At 45.6% G+C, this 18,739-nt stretch overlaps 1 protein-coding gene across 1 annotated transcript in view; it reads right to left on the bottom strand.

The window, feature by feature from the left end:
* Positions 1-13,000, bottom strand: part of TNFRSF21 (TNF receptor superfamily member 21) — a 74,389-nt gene extending 61,389 nt beyond the window's left edge. Inside the window, exon 1 of the mRNA XM_066359246.1 lies at positions 12,429-13,000. Within this exon, the coding sequence (XP_066215343.1) occupies positions 12,429-12,515 (87 nt within the window). The 5' untranslated portion in view covers positions 12,516-13,000. The remainder of the gene's footprint in view (positions 1-12,428) is intronic.
* Positions 13,001-18,739: the final 5,739 nt, after the last annotated feature.

Genomic DNA, 18,739 nt, shown 5'->3' with positions numbered 1-18,739 from the left:
AACCAGCCAGGGCCCAAAACTTCAAATTTAAAGAGCTGTAATCTGAAAATATTCCTTACTGGATTTGGAGGATACTACAGACCAAAAAATGCAGACTGCACAACAGTGAGGGAGAAGACAATCAAGGGGGCATTTCAAAGCAGACTTAAAACACAAACAGTATACAGTAAATGAGAAAACACGAGAGAGGGGAGAGGACTTCCCGCGAATAAGTACGCTCCAGACACATGGGGCAGAATCTAAGGAAGCACCTTCCAGAGTGAATTTCCTTGATCGAGTCCCAAAAGATGTTAATGATCCAAGGTCTAAAATATGGGTGAACAAAATCCAGCCAGCAGCCTACTTTTTTTTTTATAGCCCAGAAGCCAAGAATCTGTTGTTTATATTTTAAATAGTTGGGGGGGGGGGGGGGCTCTCAGAAAGAACAATTATTTTTGTGACACATGAAAATTATTTGAAATTCTTACCTGACCTGCAGTGGCAAAGTGGGTAAAGCTTTCAAACCCGGAATGCTGAGGTCACTGGTTCAAAACCCTGGGCTTGCCCGGTCAAGGCACATACATATGAGAAGCAACTTCTATGAGTAGATGCTTCCCACTTCTCCCCTACACCCCTTGCTCCCTCTCCCCTTTCCCTAAAAGTCAATAAATAAAAACTTAAAAATTATTAGATATTCAAATTTCAGTGTCCACAAATCAAGTTTTATGGGAACATGCCATGCCCATTCTTTCGGTATGGCTCAGGGTTGTTTCAAATACTACAGAGGCAGAGCGGAGTCGTTTCCAGAGACCACAGGCTCACAGAGCCAAAATACTTACTATGTACCTCTTTACAGAAAAGGTTAACCAATCCCTGGTCTAAAAGTTTAGGAAATACTCCTGACTGCAGCCCTCTTGTGGAAAGGAACAATTAATAGTAGCCTGTTGATGGCTCCAGGAGGTCCTGGCAAGAAGGCTGCCAAAAATGGTCATTTAACCTGACAGGCGGTGGCGCAGTGGATAGCGCATCGGACTGGGATGCGGAGGACCCAGGTTTGAAACCCAGAGGTCACCAGCTTGAGTGTGGGCTCATCTGGTTTGAGCACAGCTCACCAGCTTGAACCCAAGGTCAATGGCTGGAATAAGGGGTCACTGGGTCTGCTGTAGCCCCCCAGTCAAGGCACATATGAGAAAGCAATCAATGAACAACTAAGGTGCTGCAACAAAGAATTGATGCTTCTCATCTTTCTCCCTTCCTGTCTGTCTGTCCCTCTCTCTGGCACACACACACACACACACACACACACACACACACACACAAAATGGTGCTTTAGCACTTACCAAATTTACTTTAACCGTACAATCTTTTGCTCACTGCAAGGTGTACAAACATCCTGCAATGGTGTCGTTCTCACCACCAACATGACACTAAAGTCCAGCAAAGTCAACAAGCCCAACGTTAAAAAGATCCAATATAAAATTCTAAGTAATCACATTAGTTTATTTAGCACATCTCAACAAAAGCAACAACAACAAAGATGATACTCTCGGGCACAAATAAAATAGATTTAAGGATATTAACCTAGGTTTTGTGCTATTAAATATAATAATATTAAAACTAACATGTAAAAATATATGCCATACAGTTAATAAAAACTTGTAACTGAAAATGTAAAGAATTAATGCAAATGAGGTTAACACAGATACTGCTCAATAGTTGGGATAGAGGGTGGTGTGAGTGAAGGTAGCCATCGCATAGATAAATGCTGATAGTATGTCAGCCCTAGCGACAACTAAAATGCAAATTTGCAAAAGCAAGGATCTTTCCATATCTCTATTAAAGCAGCACAAATAAATTCAAATGATAAGCTCCAAAGCTGGCAGGCTTGTGGGGTAGAAGGCACATGTAGAGGTTGCTGCTAGTGACACTTAGTTAATTCAGTCTTTCTAAAAGACAATCTGGGTGCTGACTGGTGGTGGCGCAGTGGATCAAGCATCGACCTGGAACACTGAGGTTGCTGGTTCAAAACCCTAGGCTTGCCTGGTCAAGGCACATATGGGAGTTGATGCTTCCTACTCCTCCCCCTCTTCTCTCTCTCTCTCTCATCTCTAAAATGAATAAATCAATAAAAATAAATTAAGACAATCTGGAAATTCGCAGCAATAGCTGTAAAGCTGTTCATTCCTTTCCTGTGACCCAGTAATTCTACTTTGAGAATTACACCTCAAATACCCCTCACTTTTAAGAACAACCCAAGAAGATAAAGAGCAATTAGTTGTTACAGAGACAACTTCACTGGTGCTGCTTTCTTGTAGTGGGAGAGCAATGGCAATCCAAGTGTCCAGCGAAACTAGGGAGGCTCAACACACTGCCAGCCGGAGGAGAGGTGGCTAGAAGTGAATAGCATTAAGGCTTAACGGACATGCATTATGGGTACCTCAAACTTACTAATACCCACTCAAACTTTGGGTTCCCCAATCCTACGCACTCTTCCCCTGCCTTCCCTTTCAAAGCAATCAGACCGTCGTAGCCTCAACTCAGGAACTGGAGGGTCAGCCTAAAAGACTGTTTCCACCTCACCAGCCTCCATATTTCATTATCAGTAAACTCTCTCCAAAATCTTTTAAATCTGTGAATCTCCATCTTCACAGACACTTACCCTTCCAGAACTATCATCTCTTCCCTGCTTCTACCCTTCCCTCTCTAATCCATTCTCCACAGAGCTGCCAAAGGGATCTTTTTAAAAATCTGACTCAAACCCTATTAAAATACTGCTTCCCAATGTACTCCAAGTGATATTGTGACACTTTCACATCTTTAAAAATGTTTTGAATGACCTGGCCCCTCACTACTTCTTCAACCACAATCCACAAGTCCTTTGCCTCTATTGGCTGAGCACCAACCACACCGACTTTCTTTCTATTTTTTGACCATGTGGGCTCTTTCTTACCTCTGGGCCATTCCACATGCTGTTCCCTCTTTCTGGTGTACTCTTCCTTCTGTCTTGAAGGCTCATCTTTCTTACACACCACTCCTTTTGTCTTCCCTGTTAAACTATGAACTCCAAAAGGAGTTAATAGCCTTTTACTATCATATGCCCTGACTAGTAATGCCTCACATTTAAGAGATGCACCATAATATTTATTAAAGAAATGAAAAATAGCCTGACCAGGCGGGGGTGCAGTGGATAGAGCATTGGGCTGGGATTCGGAAGACCTGGGTTCGAGACCCCGGGGTCGCCAGCTTGAGCAAGGGCTCATCTGGTTTGAGCAAAAGCTCACCAGCTTGAGCCCAAGGTCGCCGGCTCAATCAAGGGGTTGCTCGATCTGCTGAAGGCCCGCGGTCAAGCCACATATGAGAAAGCAATCAATGAACAGCTAAGGTGTTGAAACGCGCAAGGAAAAACTAATGATTGATGCTTCTCATCTCTCCGTTCCTGTCTGTCTGTCCCTATCTATCCCTCTCTCTGACTCTCTCTCTGTCTCTGTAAAAAAAAAAAGAAATGAGCCCTGGCCGGTTGGCTCAGTGGTAGAGCGTCGGCCTGGCGTGCAGAAGTCCTGGGTTCGATTCCCAGCCAGGGCACACAGGAGAAGCGCCCATCTGCTTCTCCACCCCTCCCCCTCTCCTTCCTCTCTGTCTCTCTCTTCCCCTCCCGCAGCCGAGGCTCCACTGGAGCAAAGATGGCCCAGGCGCTGGGGATGGCTCCTTGGCCTCTGCCCCAGGCGCTAGAGTGGCTCTGGTTGCGGCAGAGCGACGCCCCGGAGGGGCAGAGCATCGCCCCTGGTGGGCGTGCTGGGTGGATCCCGGTCGGGCGCATGCGGGAGTCTGACTGTCTCTCCCCGTTTCTAGCATCAGAAAAATACAAAAAAAAAAAAAAAAAAGAAATGAAAAATAGAAATATATTTCTGTGAGATAACAGAATATAGCTACATAAAGAAAAACAGAACACAGCTAAGTGCAAAACTTAAGTTTTATTTATACATAAATGCCTGTGCACTGTCAGAGGATAGAAGTGAATTGAGAAGATTTGTAAAGAGAATTCCATACCCTAGTCCTTTTAGACTGCCAACTTGCTTAAGTTTACAATGTCCTCTGTTAATAACGCACACACCCTTGAATTGTAGCTCTCGGGAGGGAGCTCAAGCTCCGACTGCTCTCTCACTCGTCTAGAATGAACAGTTAGTTTAGAGCAAGGTCCTTCTGGAATTCATTCAACGATCAACCATTGCTTAACTAGTAGGTGTCATGGCATTGATCCAGAAACACGAAGATGAATAGCACATTGTCTGTCGCCTCTGAGAAGTTGAAATGGAATAACGGCCTTTGCCCTGCTCATCCTTAATGAGGAGAGAAGCACTCCCAAACTTTGGCTGATTTGCTATTTTTTTTTAACACAAGATTCAAATCCAAGAGAGAGAGAGAGAGAGAGAGAGAGAAGTCCTGGACTTCTAGAAGTAAAGGAAAAGCAAGAAGTGAATAAGAACTAGTTAAATAGGTCTGGAAACCTGTCGCCATTTGCCTTGGAAACTTTCCCTCTTCCCACCCCTTCTCACCTCTCAATCCTGATTAATCTGACCTGGCCACACTGAGAAGGAAAGCAGATACCAGTCTTGTCTCAAAGGTTCTTTGGGTGACCAGAATTCCAACCTCTTTCCCAGAACCACAAATTGCATTTCTTTTCACCCTTGGCCTTTCTGTAGTCGACTCAGTATCTACAATCTGTGAAAGATATGTCTGAAAGTTTGCTTACTGGAAGGCTACAGGCGAGTCTGATAAACCTCCCACAATCATGGAGTTAAACCAGTTTCTAAGAGACCTGGAATGAAGTTAACAAAGGAACTACTAACCACCCATGAGGCCAGCTCCTGCACTAGTCCTATACAAATAATCAGGTTGGCAGCAAAGAAACCCCTAACAGGTCCTCAATTTCTCAGGATAAGTGAGTGGGAACCATATTGCTAAGCAGAACCCATGTCACACTGTTACTCACTAAGCAAATATTTTTCAAAATGACCCAAGCAGCAGGAAAGCAAAGTATCCCTTCCCTATTTATAACACTTCAATTTGCAGGCGTATCTTTCCATCTTAGCCATGGCACCACTGCCCGTCAGAGTCACACCATAGGAAAATGCTTGCCAATGGCTCCACGCCCTCCCCTTTTCAATCCACACACACAGGTTGTTCATACTTTATAATCAGCTGTTTCAGCTAAAATTCCCAGTGCCATCATGGAGCAGAAGTGCTCACCGGATGGAAAAGAGACTGTTCAACATTTGGGCAAAATCATTCCCTGAACCGAAAACAAAATTCCAGTTAAGTTACAGTTACTCTCGTCCCCTACCCACAACTTGGCAGAAAGAGCAGTGTGTATGAAGCCACAGGGGCCTAGATTTGTGTCCTCTGTCTAGCAGTTGCCAATTGCTTCCCCTATTCTCTCTGACGCCTCAGTCCTTGTGTGTAAAAGGGGGCTGATTCTTTACCTCATGGACTTCTAAGATTAACTGCGATCGTTTTTAAAAGGGATTCAATGGTAAGGTATTCAATGGTAAGTACTCAATAAAAAGAAGCTAGTAATATCGGTGATTAATATAAACAGCTACTAATATTCCCCTGCCTGAGTTCTCAGGGCTAACACTCTCTGGAATCCACGGCTGCTCTCACTGGACACGGGGACTCAAGGCCTCACTCCTCTGCTAGACCCATTCAAGTCATGTTCCTTCTCCCCAAACCGATTTGCAAATGGCTCCAAGCAACGGAGCCACCAGGCAGCTGTGGCAGCAGAGGAGCAAAGGGAAAATTATACAAAGATCAGATAATGAGCCTTGCTAGGACTTAACTTCCTAATCCCCTTCTCTTATTTTTGTTTTTCTTGAAAACAGAATTTTCAAATACTCAAAAAAAAAGAGAAGATGGGGCTCTAGCTCAGTGTCCTCACGACCCACCCACACCTGCCCAAGCCCACTCTCTCGGAGGTCCCCCCCACCCAGCACCACCTTCCCGCCAGTGCAGACATCTGTCATCTCCAAGACCAGGGAGAATGAACCATTCCCAGTGGCCTTCAGCACCGCTCAGGAAGAGCGAGCGAGCTCACTACTGCTCTGAGTCAGCAGCTCGCCACCAGCGAGCCTCACTTCCCCACCGCCCAAGTCCAGCACGCACCCTCTGACATCGGCCAGGTTCCTCCCGGGTGAGAACCTCTGCCCAGCTCCCCTCCCCTTGGACTCAGGCTGGAAGTGGGAGGCAACAGGTAAGCCAGGTGGCAGCATGCAAACCAATTCAGGATTCTTACTTATTTTTGGTACTTAACAAATACAAACACTGGGGCAAGACTAGTATTTATTCACCACTTCAACCCTATTCCTAAAGAATCGAAGGTCAGCAGCTGCTACTGCTGCAGCGACAAAGCCCAGTGTCCAGCTCACGCTAGCTGGAGGTTCAATTTGGGGGACCAAGATGACTGTCACGAGGGCTTCAGTTTCACTCTGTCAAACAGATCTGTGCCCGACGGTCTAGACTGAGTCTGCTCCAGATGGTCATCGGACACATGCCCAGAGGCAAAGAAGTAACCTGGGTTCCTCTTGCCAGAGAGAAGAAGCACCTGAGTTTGCCAGAAAGTCACCAGTGACTTGGCACCACCAGAATTTGCCAGGACTACTTGGGGGAAGAGGGCCAGACTAAGATTAGTACTCACTGAAATCTAAGCATCGGTGTATCCACAGTGAAAAGTCACTTAAGTCATCCTGCCCCCCAGAAAAGTCGGATGATGCATCGGACCATTTCTCATCACCAAAAAAAATGACTTAATAAAGTTTGCTTACGGCAATTAGTTATACATTACATGCTTTATAAAGGACCAGCTGAATACAAAACCAATTTACGACTTGCCTCAGGAGTCTCTAAAGAGGCTTTACTTCTCACCTTCCTGGTCTGAGTCAGGTGTAAAGTTCAAGTGCGATGTTTCTGCCTTTTTGATCTATGATGCAGAAAAGCACACAGACCACCTGCTAGAGCAGGCGTGGCCAACAGTTTTTGCTCCCGGGCCAGATTAGAAAGAAAACTTTTTTCACAAGCAGAACAAAATATTAAAATTAAAAAATGTTAAATACAAAAACGATTCGTTTTAAGTAAACACAATTTTATTATGTAATTTGTTTATGAAGTGAGTGAAATGTTTTAATATACCTTATTTTAATAAAAATATAATTATATATTATATAAATATCCAAACTGTATCGCAATCAAATAAAACAATATTTAATTAATAGAATGAGCTTGAAGGGGTTATATCGTAAATAAAACAATTATTTCGTTTTACAAACAGCCTGGACACGTTTTCAGTTATCAACTGCAGCTATTGTCTATGCTACAATGCCACTGGATTCAGCACACTTGACCACAAAAATAACGAATTGTTTGACCTTGGGTGCGCACTGGCAAACTCCGCCTGAAAAACTGTGTGTTTCACATCGCCGCTAAACTTCAAACAGTTCATATTGGTACAGACGAGTACAAAAGTTGTAAATCTTTATAATGGAATTTTTTAAAAATAAAGAAGTATCGCAAATCCATTCGACCAATTATTGGAGTTAACCCTAGATTAGTCACACGCAGAATTCTTTTCCACGTATCACTATCTTCTTAAATATCTCGATTTCCAATAATCAAAGACGCTTCTGCTTCTGAGTAGCTGAGATTTTAAAGTAGCGGAGAATATTAAAAATTTAATCGCGGGCCGCATAAACTCATTACGCGGGCCGGATCCGGCCCGTGGGCCGTATGTTGGCCATGCCTGTGCTAGAGTCTATCCAGCAGCTCACACCTATCTGTCCCTATCCAATAAGGACATCCCCAGAGAAAAGGGACTTCTGCAAACTATCCTGGAAAATAGGGCATTAACTGTGCCTCCCAAATCCAGCTATTTGATACAATCTGTCCAGATTGAACCACACTCTCATATGTAAATTAGCCAACTTGTAGATCTCTGCCTAGTTAGTCTAAATATTTTTTCTCAAGTTAAGTTAGTATACATTCCATTACAAGGATTTTCTCTTCTTATTATTTACTTTGCTTATATATTTTGTTTACACTGGGGGTGTGTTTTCTCCTTTAGGACCGGGCCTAAGGCTGGTTCATCCAAAGCCCTTTAGATTAGAAACAGTTCAGACAGAAAAGGAAGCTTGATCGCACTCTACACCTCTGGACAAGGATAGGAGACTCATGGGGTAAGTCAGAAGTCCTGTATTCCAGTACAGGCGTTCCCCGTTCTGCTGACTCTTGAGTTACTGGCCCTGCCAAAGCTAATGTATGTCATTCCAAAACTTGGCAGATTTTTCTTCCTCTGACTCTCAAACAGCCAAATTTACTTCAAGTTTTTAACATCGCTCACGTTTCGTGTATTGCTTTTAGTACATTCATCTGCTGATTTCTTATGAAACCCAACCAGCAGGACTGATGGCCACATACATTCTATACAGCATATAAATTACACCTGCGGGCAAGAGCTAACACCTAATTCATCCCTGGGTTGTTCTTTTTTTTTTTTTTTTTTAATTTATTTATTTATTCATTCATTTTAGAGAGGAGAGAGAGAGAAAGGGAGGAGGAGCAGGAAGCATCAACTCCCATATGTGCCTTGACCAGATAAGTGCAGGGTTTCGAACCAGCGACCTCATCATTCCAGGTTGACGCTTTAGTCCACTGCGCCACCACAGGTCAGGCCCCTGGGTTGTTCATTGTGGGTTTATTAGCATAAAAACAAATTGCTTCCCCAATCTAGGCTGTTGTTGTTTCTCTCCCTTTCCTCCAGGGTTCCCTTCCAGCTTTCCCGCTCTAGGACTCCGGGTTCAAGTATAAACAGGGAGAAAATCTTATACAGTGTCAGCTCTAATTCAAAGTTCTACCTGACCTTGCCACCAAGCCCACTCAGGATTTCAGCCCCCACCAGACCGCTCCATGCCACCTAGTCAAACAGCCAAAGTCAAGTGCCAAGATATTGCTAATTAATTTTAATAAGCAAAGGTTAGGAGGTGGCATTAAACTAGCTGTCTAGTCACAATGCCAGTGACAAACACTAATACTTGGTGCTTTCTAGGCTGGCACAAAACTGGGCAGGCTCTTACCGCCAATGTCCATCTATTTGGAATTCTTAATGCATGCACAAGAGTAGCTTTCAAAATTTCAGGCCTCATTTCCTTGTCAATTATAGCTCTCTTCTCTTCTCTTCTCTTCTCTTCTGACGGCCCCGATGCCAACATTCTACCTGTCCTGTAAAAGCAAGTTCTCTGAGAGCAAAAACCATCTCTGAGGGTGTTACATCACAGTAGACAAGTCCTTTTAGGGCATTCCTTAACACTGGCACAAACCTAAAGGTCTCATTTACCTTCTCTGCAGAGTTTTGTCCTGATACACATAATATTTTGTCTTTCAGTTTATGGTTTACTTTCCAATATCACGCAGACACAACTCATCAGAAAACAGAAGTGCAAGCAGCAAGAACATCTCCTCCCAAAGGCACTCGCAGTAACTTTCCTTAACGTTCTGCAACAAATCAAACCACCAGTCTCAGCTTTCCCCTGGTGAGCCTTTTCTGTTGTTACATTTCATCATCTAGCAATTTGGAGTTGTGAAACAGTCAGTGTGGCACAAGAGTGGGAGACAGCGGGAGCTGAGGAGCCAGGCACCTGGGGTCCAGCCCCACTGCCGTCACTGGTGAGATGTGTGGTCCAGGACGAACCAATGGAGTTTTTCAGCCTCCATTCTCGCACCTGTGAAATGGACAGAATAGCACCTGCTCCACAGAAATGCTGAAAGTAACATGCTGTATATAAAAACATCTGACACATAGTAATTTATATATTATCATACTGTTATATATATCATATATTATCTATAAGTATATATACTAGGTTTTTTAAAGCTGATAATAAGTTCTCTTTCATACAGTTAGCCTGTCATGACAAGAAAGTGTCAAAAATATGGTAACAAATATTGCCACACAATAAGGGACATATTTGAAAGAAGAGGGGTACATAATTAAAAGTGATAAGACATTTTACTAGGCTCATTATTTTTCTTTTTTTTTTTCCATTTTAGAGAGGAAAGGGAGAGAGAGAAAGAGAGAGAGGAGAGACAGAGAGAGAGAGAATGGGGGAGGAGCTAGAAGCATCAACTCCCATATATGCCTTGACCAGGCAAGCCCAGGGTTTCAAACCGGCGACCTCAGCATTTCCAGGTCGACGCTTTATCCATTGCGTCACCACAGGTCAGAGGGCTCATTATTTTTCATTCTAACTGCAAGGTCTGGGTAAGGTCATTAACCTCCCCACTGCCCCGGGAGTGAGTGTTCTGAGCACCTGACAGGTTTACCTGGGCTCTTGGACCTGGGGTCTGTCAATATAATCCTTAGAGCAATTTGAGGAGATTATCATTTTATACCTTAACAACACCAGTCCCGAGGGCTGGGGCTTTCAGATTGGGGCTGGAAAAAAAATAAAAAAAACATTGCCTCCCCACCCTGCCTTGGGGTTAGGGCATGGGAAGCCCCTAGTAATTCCTGATACCCTCTCAGTCACATTCTGGGACAAAAGGATCAATTCCAGGCCATTCCATGAATTGAATAAGAGCCTTTCTATTATAGTTAGCAGAAGGCTAAGGACTCCTGTTAGTTAACACCTTGAGATTGCTTCTAAGCTCCACTACAAATTTCATTTCTTAAAGAGATAGCCAAATTTAATTCTCAAGTCTTCTGTTACAAGTCCAGGGCACAAGTTTTACATACTGAGTTTAATGACTTAGGAAAAAGAGATGGGGTTCTTTCTTGGTTGGTTAAAGCAACCTACGTTTAGATTATATCAAGACCTTGCTTTAAGCAGTTATGCTAAAAGGTAAAATAAATGAAATAAATGGACTCAAGAGTTGATCTAGGAGTGTGCTAAGGGAAGTATAATAATTAGATGTATTGGTGGGAGCTGACAGGCAAGAGGTAGGGCAAAGGAGACCTAAAGTGAAAAAGGAAACTCTAGGATAGAGCTAACTCCCCTGATAGGATTACTAATGTGGCTTTAGATGGGTTTATCTCAACACCAAGGCTGTCAATCCCGGGTCACGGTTTGAAAAGATCACCTACTGCTCACCATCCATCACACTTCACCGATACCAATCTTGACTTTGCCATTATTATAAATGGGCTGCGAAGGGTCTATGAAAGGACACTGGGTCTTGCCTCATTATAAATGCTAACAGCACCAAACTTTTCTTTAGTCTCTGTCTTCCCCTTAAAACACACAGTCCCACAGGGAACCAGAGTGTCTGTAGGATGAATTCCCAGGCCATAGCAACTGCACTGCCCTGGGATCTAAGCAGATCTTGGCTGGCCAGGCATTAAACCCTTTCAGGAAAGGAGACAGCAAGCCTGCCTTTAGGCTCTTGTTTTTTTGTTTTTGTTTTTTAGCTGAGAATCTCCATCTTCCCTGCAGAGTCAAGAAGAGAGGCATGGGAATGGCTCCAGGGTTTGATCTAAAGGGATTTTCTCCCACCTGCCAACATTTGGAAAGAAGGGGAAGAGATCTGGGGAAGTTGGCGATAAGTTTTGGGTCAAGGGTGGTTTCAGGCTCCGCCAGGTGAGTGGTGGATGATTAGGTATAGGGCACGCCTTAGAGCTGAAAGCAGTTGATGGGCTTAAGGAACCTGCCCCACCCTGCAGGGTCACCTGCCTTGCCACAGGTAAGGGAGAGCTAGGTAAGATTGGAGAAAATTTATCTTCCTTCATGAAGCTCTCTCTCCCCCTTCCCCCACTCAAGTGCCAGCTCTCTGGCTGGCTGAGAGCCGGCGTTCGGGAGGCGCCTGAGAGTGGGTCTAAGGGTTCTTTTTTTGGCGTGCAGAAACTGGGACCCACCCGAGCCAAGGAGCAGACGTGGGGGAGGGGCTGGGCGCCCGGTTGGGGAATGCTAGGCGCGGCGCACCCGGCGGTCCCCAGTGTCCGGCGCGCACCGGTACCGCTCTCCCACTGCGGTAGCATCCCGACATGACACTGCAGCTGCAACAAAGCGCGGGTCGCCGCCAGCCCTGGGCGCCCCGCACCGCAGCCCCGGGCCCACGTCGCCCAGAGAGAGCAGCGACTACTGGCTGGGGCGGTGGGGGCACGAGGGGGGCGAGGAGGGGGAAAGCCCTGAAACGCGCAGGAAGCCCAGTGGCCACCCCTACAGCCTCCTCCAGCGAAGCCCGATTGCAAGGAAAACAATCGCCTTCGTTCTCAAGTCCCCGCTGAGCTCCGCGGTTCCCTCAAATGACCAGCCGGAGCCCTCCGGTGTGTTGCCTTGCCTTGCAAGCCCCCTAACCCTGCCGGCCCTACCCCGCGCACCCCTCAGCCCGATCCTGGGGACCCGCCCCGCTCCGGGAGAGCGGCGTCTGGTCGCTCGCGGCCGCCGCCCGCGGTCCCCCCGAGCGCTCACCAGGAGGAGGGTGCCCGCGATCATCGTGGCTCCAGCGATGCGGCTGCAGTAGGCGAGGGCGGTGCTGCCGCTCGCAGAGGTCCCCATGGCTGAGCCTGGGGCTCGCAGGGACGCCGGGAGCGCGTGGCTCTCCGGCAGCTGGAATCGGCGGCTGCTTCTGCCCAGCGCCGCATCCACCGCCACCTCCCCGGCCGGGAGCCCATCTACCTCCAACACCCCATATGCACTGCGGCAGCCGGGCGGCCGGGCAGCCGAAGAGAGGAGGGAGGCGGCGACGGGGGCTCTTGGGGTGCTCAGCACCTGCCCAGCGGCGCGGCCACCCGGGCGGGGAGAGACAGCCGCGGCAGCCAACGGCGCCTCCCCGTGCTCTCCTCCGACAGCGGCTGCGGAGAACCAGGGAGGAGGGCTGGGCGCGAGAGAGCAAAGAAACAACTTCCCATAGCGAAGCCTCCAGCCGCTGCCAACCACCCTCCTCCGCTGCCCAGACCCGCCGGCGAGGGACTAAATCGGTGGCGGCCGGGCGTGGGGACACACGTGGTGGCGCCGAAGGGGCGGAGGATCGGCCCTTTGTGATGTCACCCGGGAAGAGGCCGGGCTCTTTGTGCGATCCGAAATGGGAAGGCGTTCCAGGTGGAGAGAGGAGGAAGAGGGTGTCCCCTGGCGTTCGCCGAAAAATACTGCAGCTGCTTAGTGACCCAAGGAGAGCGCTGCGAAGGCATGCATGTAACACCCCGACCCAAAAGAGATGAGATTGTGAGTCAGTTAACATCTGCGACAGACGTCTTTCTATTGTTTCTGACTCGAGGATTAAACACAACCTACGGACCGTAGAGCACTTAGATCAACGGCTCGCCAAAAAGAGACCAGTGAGTTGGTTCTCCGACTTGGCTGCGTTTTAGAATCACCTGGAGAGTTTAAAACATATAGTATACTTTGTTGCCTCGTCCCACGCAGAGATTCTGATTTAAACCGAACTAGGTGTGGCCTGGGCATTTGGATTTTCATAAATTCTCCAGGTGATTTTAATGTGAAGTCTGAAAACTTCTGGTCTCATGAATGCAGCTAAGAAAATCCAGACCCAGAGGCCGTGCACTCGGCTGCGTACATGGTCTTCGAGAGGCCTTGGAAATCCTTGAAATGTGTGGGCAGGTGCATTTTACTAATGAAAGCATCTAGAGTATCTGAATCAAATTGCCATAGAGATGAAAAATACTCTTCTCCTAAAAAAGAAAAAAAAAAAGCCCTGGCCGTCTGACTCAGCGGTAGAGCTTCTGCCTGGCGTGTGCACATCCCAGGTTCAATTCCCGGTCAGGGCACACAGGAGAAGCGCTCATCTGCTTCTCCACCTTTCCCCCTCTCCTTCCTCTCTATCTCTCTCTTCTCCTCCCACAGCCAAGGCTCTATTGGAGCAAAGTTGGCTTTGGTGCTAAAATGGCCCCTGCTGCAATGGGGCAACGCCCCAGATGGGCAGAGCATTGCCCCCTGGTGGGCATGCCGGGTGGATCCCAGTGGGGCACATGCGGGAGTCTGTCTGACTGCCTCCCCGCCTCTCACTTCAGAAAAATTAAAAAAAAAAAAGTCACATTTTCTTAGTTGAATTCCAGATGCCTTTATGTGATATGGATGGGTGGAAAGATAGGATCCGGCTTCAGAAGAACAGCCTATTACTGTTCTTACTTCTGATGGTTGGCTTCTCCCACATTGTGAATGTGAAAGAGAACCTGGCATCTCTTTCTTTGTTCCCCTAGGGAGAGGCAGAATGTCCCAATTGTGGCCTCCATCATCTAGGTACCCAGAGCACATGACATACTTTATTGAAATGACCTCTTTGGTTATCTGGTCCACACCATTCACTTGAGAGCCCTATAGTTCTGGGCTATAGCTTTCCTTGGTTCCTTCAACTTCAAAAAAAACCCATTCTCTCCCTTTTTGAATCAAGACTCAATAACCAGTACTCCCAAAGATAAACAGGGGTGACAACTATTTGTTTTCTTATTAATATATTGCACTTTGGTCTTTGGGCACACTCTGGAAGATGGTAAAAATTATGGTGAGGATTAATTCCAATCTTTCAAACATCTGTCAGTAAAGAGAATTGTTCTTAAATGTTGGAGGGGAGAAAAGCCATAAAATATATTTGGTGAAATTCAAATACATTCTAGAAAACATTACCACTATCTATGGAGTTATGGGGAGAGAGTAATGTTTAGATCTGAATCTCTCTATTTCCAGAAGATCAAGAGAAGGGGCTATATGCTTTGTGTCTCTGTATATAACAGTTCCAATTATCTATTCAAAAATGCAAGCAACCGGTCAACACCATAATTTGTTGTTTGTTTTAATTTAAAAAAAGATACATAAGTATAACAAAAACTGGAGAGATTCAAAGCTGTAGTTGTTAGTCCATCTGATTGATTTGCTCCATGTAGATGGGAAAATTTAAAGTTTAGAGTTTAGGAATAAGGAGTTTTTCCTCAACTATTTTCTTCCTAAAACCTGAAAGAAGTTTGAATTGCGCTCCCACCACTTTGCCTTTTTTCGGGGGAAGGGGGTTGTTGTATTTTTCTTTTTTTTTTTTTTCTTTTTCTCACCACTTTCCAATTTCATCATTTCCTGGTGTGACACTGATCACATCAAGGTGAAATTGAACATCCACCTTGAGAAATGAAAAATTCACTGAATTTACTACTAACATTTAAATTACTGTCCCTTTATATGAGTGATAACACGATTAGGAATAATTTGGATCTAAATGGGTATCTAAACTTTATTATTTTGTATTAAAACATATAAATGCTTTTCACTTCGTTTTGTAGAAATTCTTCAACTACTGACTAACTCACTGCCGCATTTCCAGTACAGTCACTTAGACATGTTTACTTTCCGAAAAAGGATAACAATTTAGCACACAGAAGGATTAATTTTGCCATGTCTTTGCCACAAAATCACACTCCATCCCCCATCTCCTCACACACATCCCAGCTTTGGCCTTTTTCTGTTTCTGCCACTGCTGCACAATTCTTCCAGCTTCCAGACTCAACATCACTATTCATTTCTTCCTCTTCTTTAGTACATTTCCAGTCAATCTGCTTTTTCTATCCTTCTATCATTTTTTCACCTTCTCCATCTTTCTGGCTAAAATTAAAAAAAAAAACTGGTTATAGTTGATTAATGTCATCCCCATAAATACAATATATATAACTGGACACTAAAGAAATCACCAAAATGACAATATTGCCTTGAGTTTTTGCTTTATTTTTTTATTTATCCTTTCTATTTTTGGCAGTTCTGGTAAAATTTTAATTTTTAAAAATGTAAGTTTTAGGCCCTGGCCGGTTGGCTCAGTGGTAGAGCGTCAGCCTGGCGTGCAGGAGTCCCGGGTTCGATTCCCTCCCAGGGCACATAGGAGAAGCACCCATCTGCTTCTCCACCCCTCTCCCTCTCCTTCCTCTGTCTCTCTCTTCCCCTTCCGCAGCCAAGGCTCCATTGGAGCAAAGGTGGCCCAGGCGCTGGGGGTGGCTCTATGGCCTCTGCCTCAGGTGCTAGAATGGCTCTGGTTGCAACAGAGCAATGCCCCAGATGGGCAGAGCATCGCCCCCTGGTGGGCGTGCCGGGTGGATTCCGGTTGGGCGCATGCGGGAGTCTGTCTGACTGCCTCCCAGTTTCCAACTTCAGAAACAAACAAACAAACAAAAAAAATGTAAGTTTTAGTGTTGACCTGCGGTGGCGCAGTGGATAAAGTGTCAACTTGGAACACTGAAGTCATCAGTTTGAAGCCTTGGGCTTGCCTGGTCAAGGCACATATGGGAGTTGATGCTTTCCTTCCTGCTCTTCTTCTTCTCTCTCTCTCTCTCTCTCTCTCTCTCTCTCTCTCTCTTTCTCTCTCCTCTCTAAAATGAATTTTAAAAACAAAAGGCAAAAAATAAATAAAAAAAAATGTAAGTACCCACTTTCTATAATGGAAATAAAAGTTTTCACCTTCTGAGTAGTGACTGCTTTATGGCCCACATCCTGCTAATCCAAGAAGGAATGGCAAGAGTTTGACGGGAGCAGCTGTGAGCGTGCAAAAGGCGCAGGAATGGGCTGGCATCATGCTCGAAGAGATGAAGATGCCTTTGTGAGAAGTGGAACTTGTTTCATTTCAATGTCTACTGAGTATCTGCTGTGTATCAGGAGCACTTTGGTTCCAGAATGTTAAGCCTAATTCGGAGGGACCCGAAACATTGAAAACAGGAACAAGGTCCGTAGGTTACACATCAAAGCTTTATTGTCTAGCTTGGCCAAGCGGCGGCAAACTCCGACAGTTGTCTGAGGGAGAGCGCACGCTGGCCCTTTGTTCTACTTAGTTTTTATAGTTTTGTAAGTGGGAAGTACAGAAGCAAAAATTGCAATTAGGAGCCCCTTACCATTATTGGTTATAGTCATATGTCCTTTAACATGATAGGACCATGTTCAATTTGCAAGCCATACATCCTTTTGGGGAAAACAAAGTTTACAAGCCAACACAATGGTAGAAAGATGTCTCTTTACATATTAAAAGGCATTCCTATATTTTCTAGTGTTTATCCGCCATCTCTCTGTCCAGAGTCACACATACCACATGCATTTACATAGGAGAGGTAGTTTCTGTGGGGACAAATGCCCGCAAATGGCTCATTGCTATGAGAAAAGGTTTATTTTGGCTTTTCTCTCCCTGTACCTGGCTAACCATTCACCCCTTTCCCCACAGGCATGGTGGAATGTCTGGGGATCCATGTTTTCCTCCCCTTTGCATTTACAATACAATGCCAAGGGCCATCCTGACTATGCCAATCACACAGTACAGAGACTATTCTCACAATTTCTCTGCACACCTTAACCCAAATCAACAAAATGTTTCTCAAGCCTCCCAAAATATTAATATTAATTCTGTAGCTTTTGGTACTTTCCAACACCTGCGGGTGAAGTGGCTCAGTGGCTCCTCACAGAAACAGTAATAAGAACAGATCCTTCCCTTAACGAGCTCACACCCTCAGCGAGGAGAATGGTAAAAAGAACACTAAAACAGTATAACAGGTATGAGTGGTGGAAATTGCTGCTGTCTCCCAGTATAGGTCCACACCTATTTTCAGCTGATTGTGTGGCTGCCCAGAATAAAAGACAACATATCCCAGCCTCCAGCCTTTCAGTGCGGCCACGTGACCAAGGCCTGGCCAAGCAGAATGGTCGTGTGTGTCTTCTGGGAAGCATTCCCATGGCCTAGGACTTAGCTTGATCTGTCACCCACACCTAAAATACTATCTTAATCAACTCTAATCTAATTCTGTCTCTGTCATTTCCCCCTCGCACTGCTCTTCCCTGTAGCCCTCTACTTCGGTCTAGTCTGCTTACCTGGATGATCACACAAACTTCAAGATCGGCATCTCTGCGTCTCTTTGTGTCTGGACCTCTCAATCCTGCAATAAATCCCTTCTTCATACCTTAAGGAAAATGAACTTTTCTTTTTTTAATTTTTTTTTCTTATTATTATTATCGATTTCAACGAGAGAAGGAGAGAGGGGGAGAGAGAGACAGAGAGATGGAAACATCAAGCTGTTATTGTATGTGCCCTGATCAGATCAAACCGGCAACCTCTGCGTTCTGGGACGACACTCCAACCAACTGAGCTACCGGCCAGGCCTTAATTTTTATTGATTTTTAGAGAAGCAGAGAGAGGAAGGAAGAGAGAGGGGAGGGCGAAGGAAAACTTGCATTTGTTGTTCCACTCAGTGGTGCATTCATTGGTGGCTGCCCGTGTGTGCCCTAACCCGGGATCAGGATCAAATTCACGACGTTGTTGTTTCAGGACAGCACTTGTCACCGACTGAGCTAACCAGCCAGGGCCTGAAAAGGAACTTTTTAGAACCCAGATCTGATCATGTCCTGCCCAGGCTCAAAAGCCAAGATTCCTCATTATTCCTAGTTTGAAATCCAAAGCCCTAATAAAACTACTCGTATTCTGATCTCTGCTTATAATGTACCCCTCCCCACCATACGAGGCCGAGTAAACATGCATGGAAGTGGCACCTGGAGACTTGACTTCCTGCCTCCCCAGGTTAGTTTTCCATCCCCCCTGCCTGCCAGTCCCTATAAACAGCAGGTTCTACATACTAATCCCATTAGATCATTGTTTCTTAACTACCCGCCCTACTTCCAGGCCTTTGTTGGGTGCTGTTTTCTTTTCATCTCTCCTCCTTTGCTAATTGAATTCCCATGAATCCACCCTTTAGACCAAACGCCAATGATACCTCATCTGAGAAGCCTTTTCTAATGTCCTCTCTTTGTTTTCTCTA

This window comes from Saccopteryx leptura, chromosome 1 (genome assembly GCF_036850995.1).
Source record: "Saccopteryx leptura isolate mSacLep1 chromosome 1, mSacLep1_pri_phased_curated, whole genome shotgun sequence".
NCBI classification, from domain to species: Eukaryota; Metazoa; Chordata; class Mammalia; order Chiroptera; family Emballonuridae; genus Saccopteryx; species Saccopteryx leptura.
Note: the sequence above shows the minus strand (reverse complement) of the source record. Positions and strands in the feature narration are given on the sequence as shown.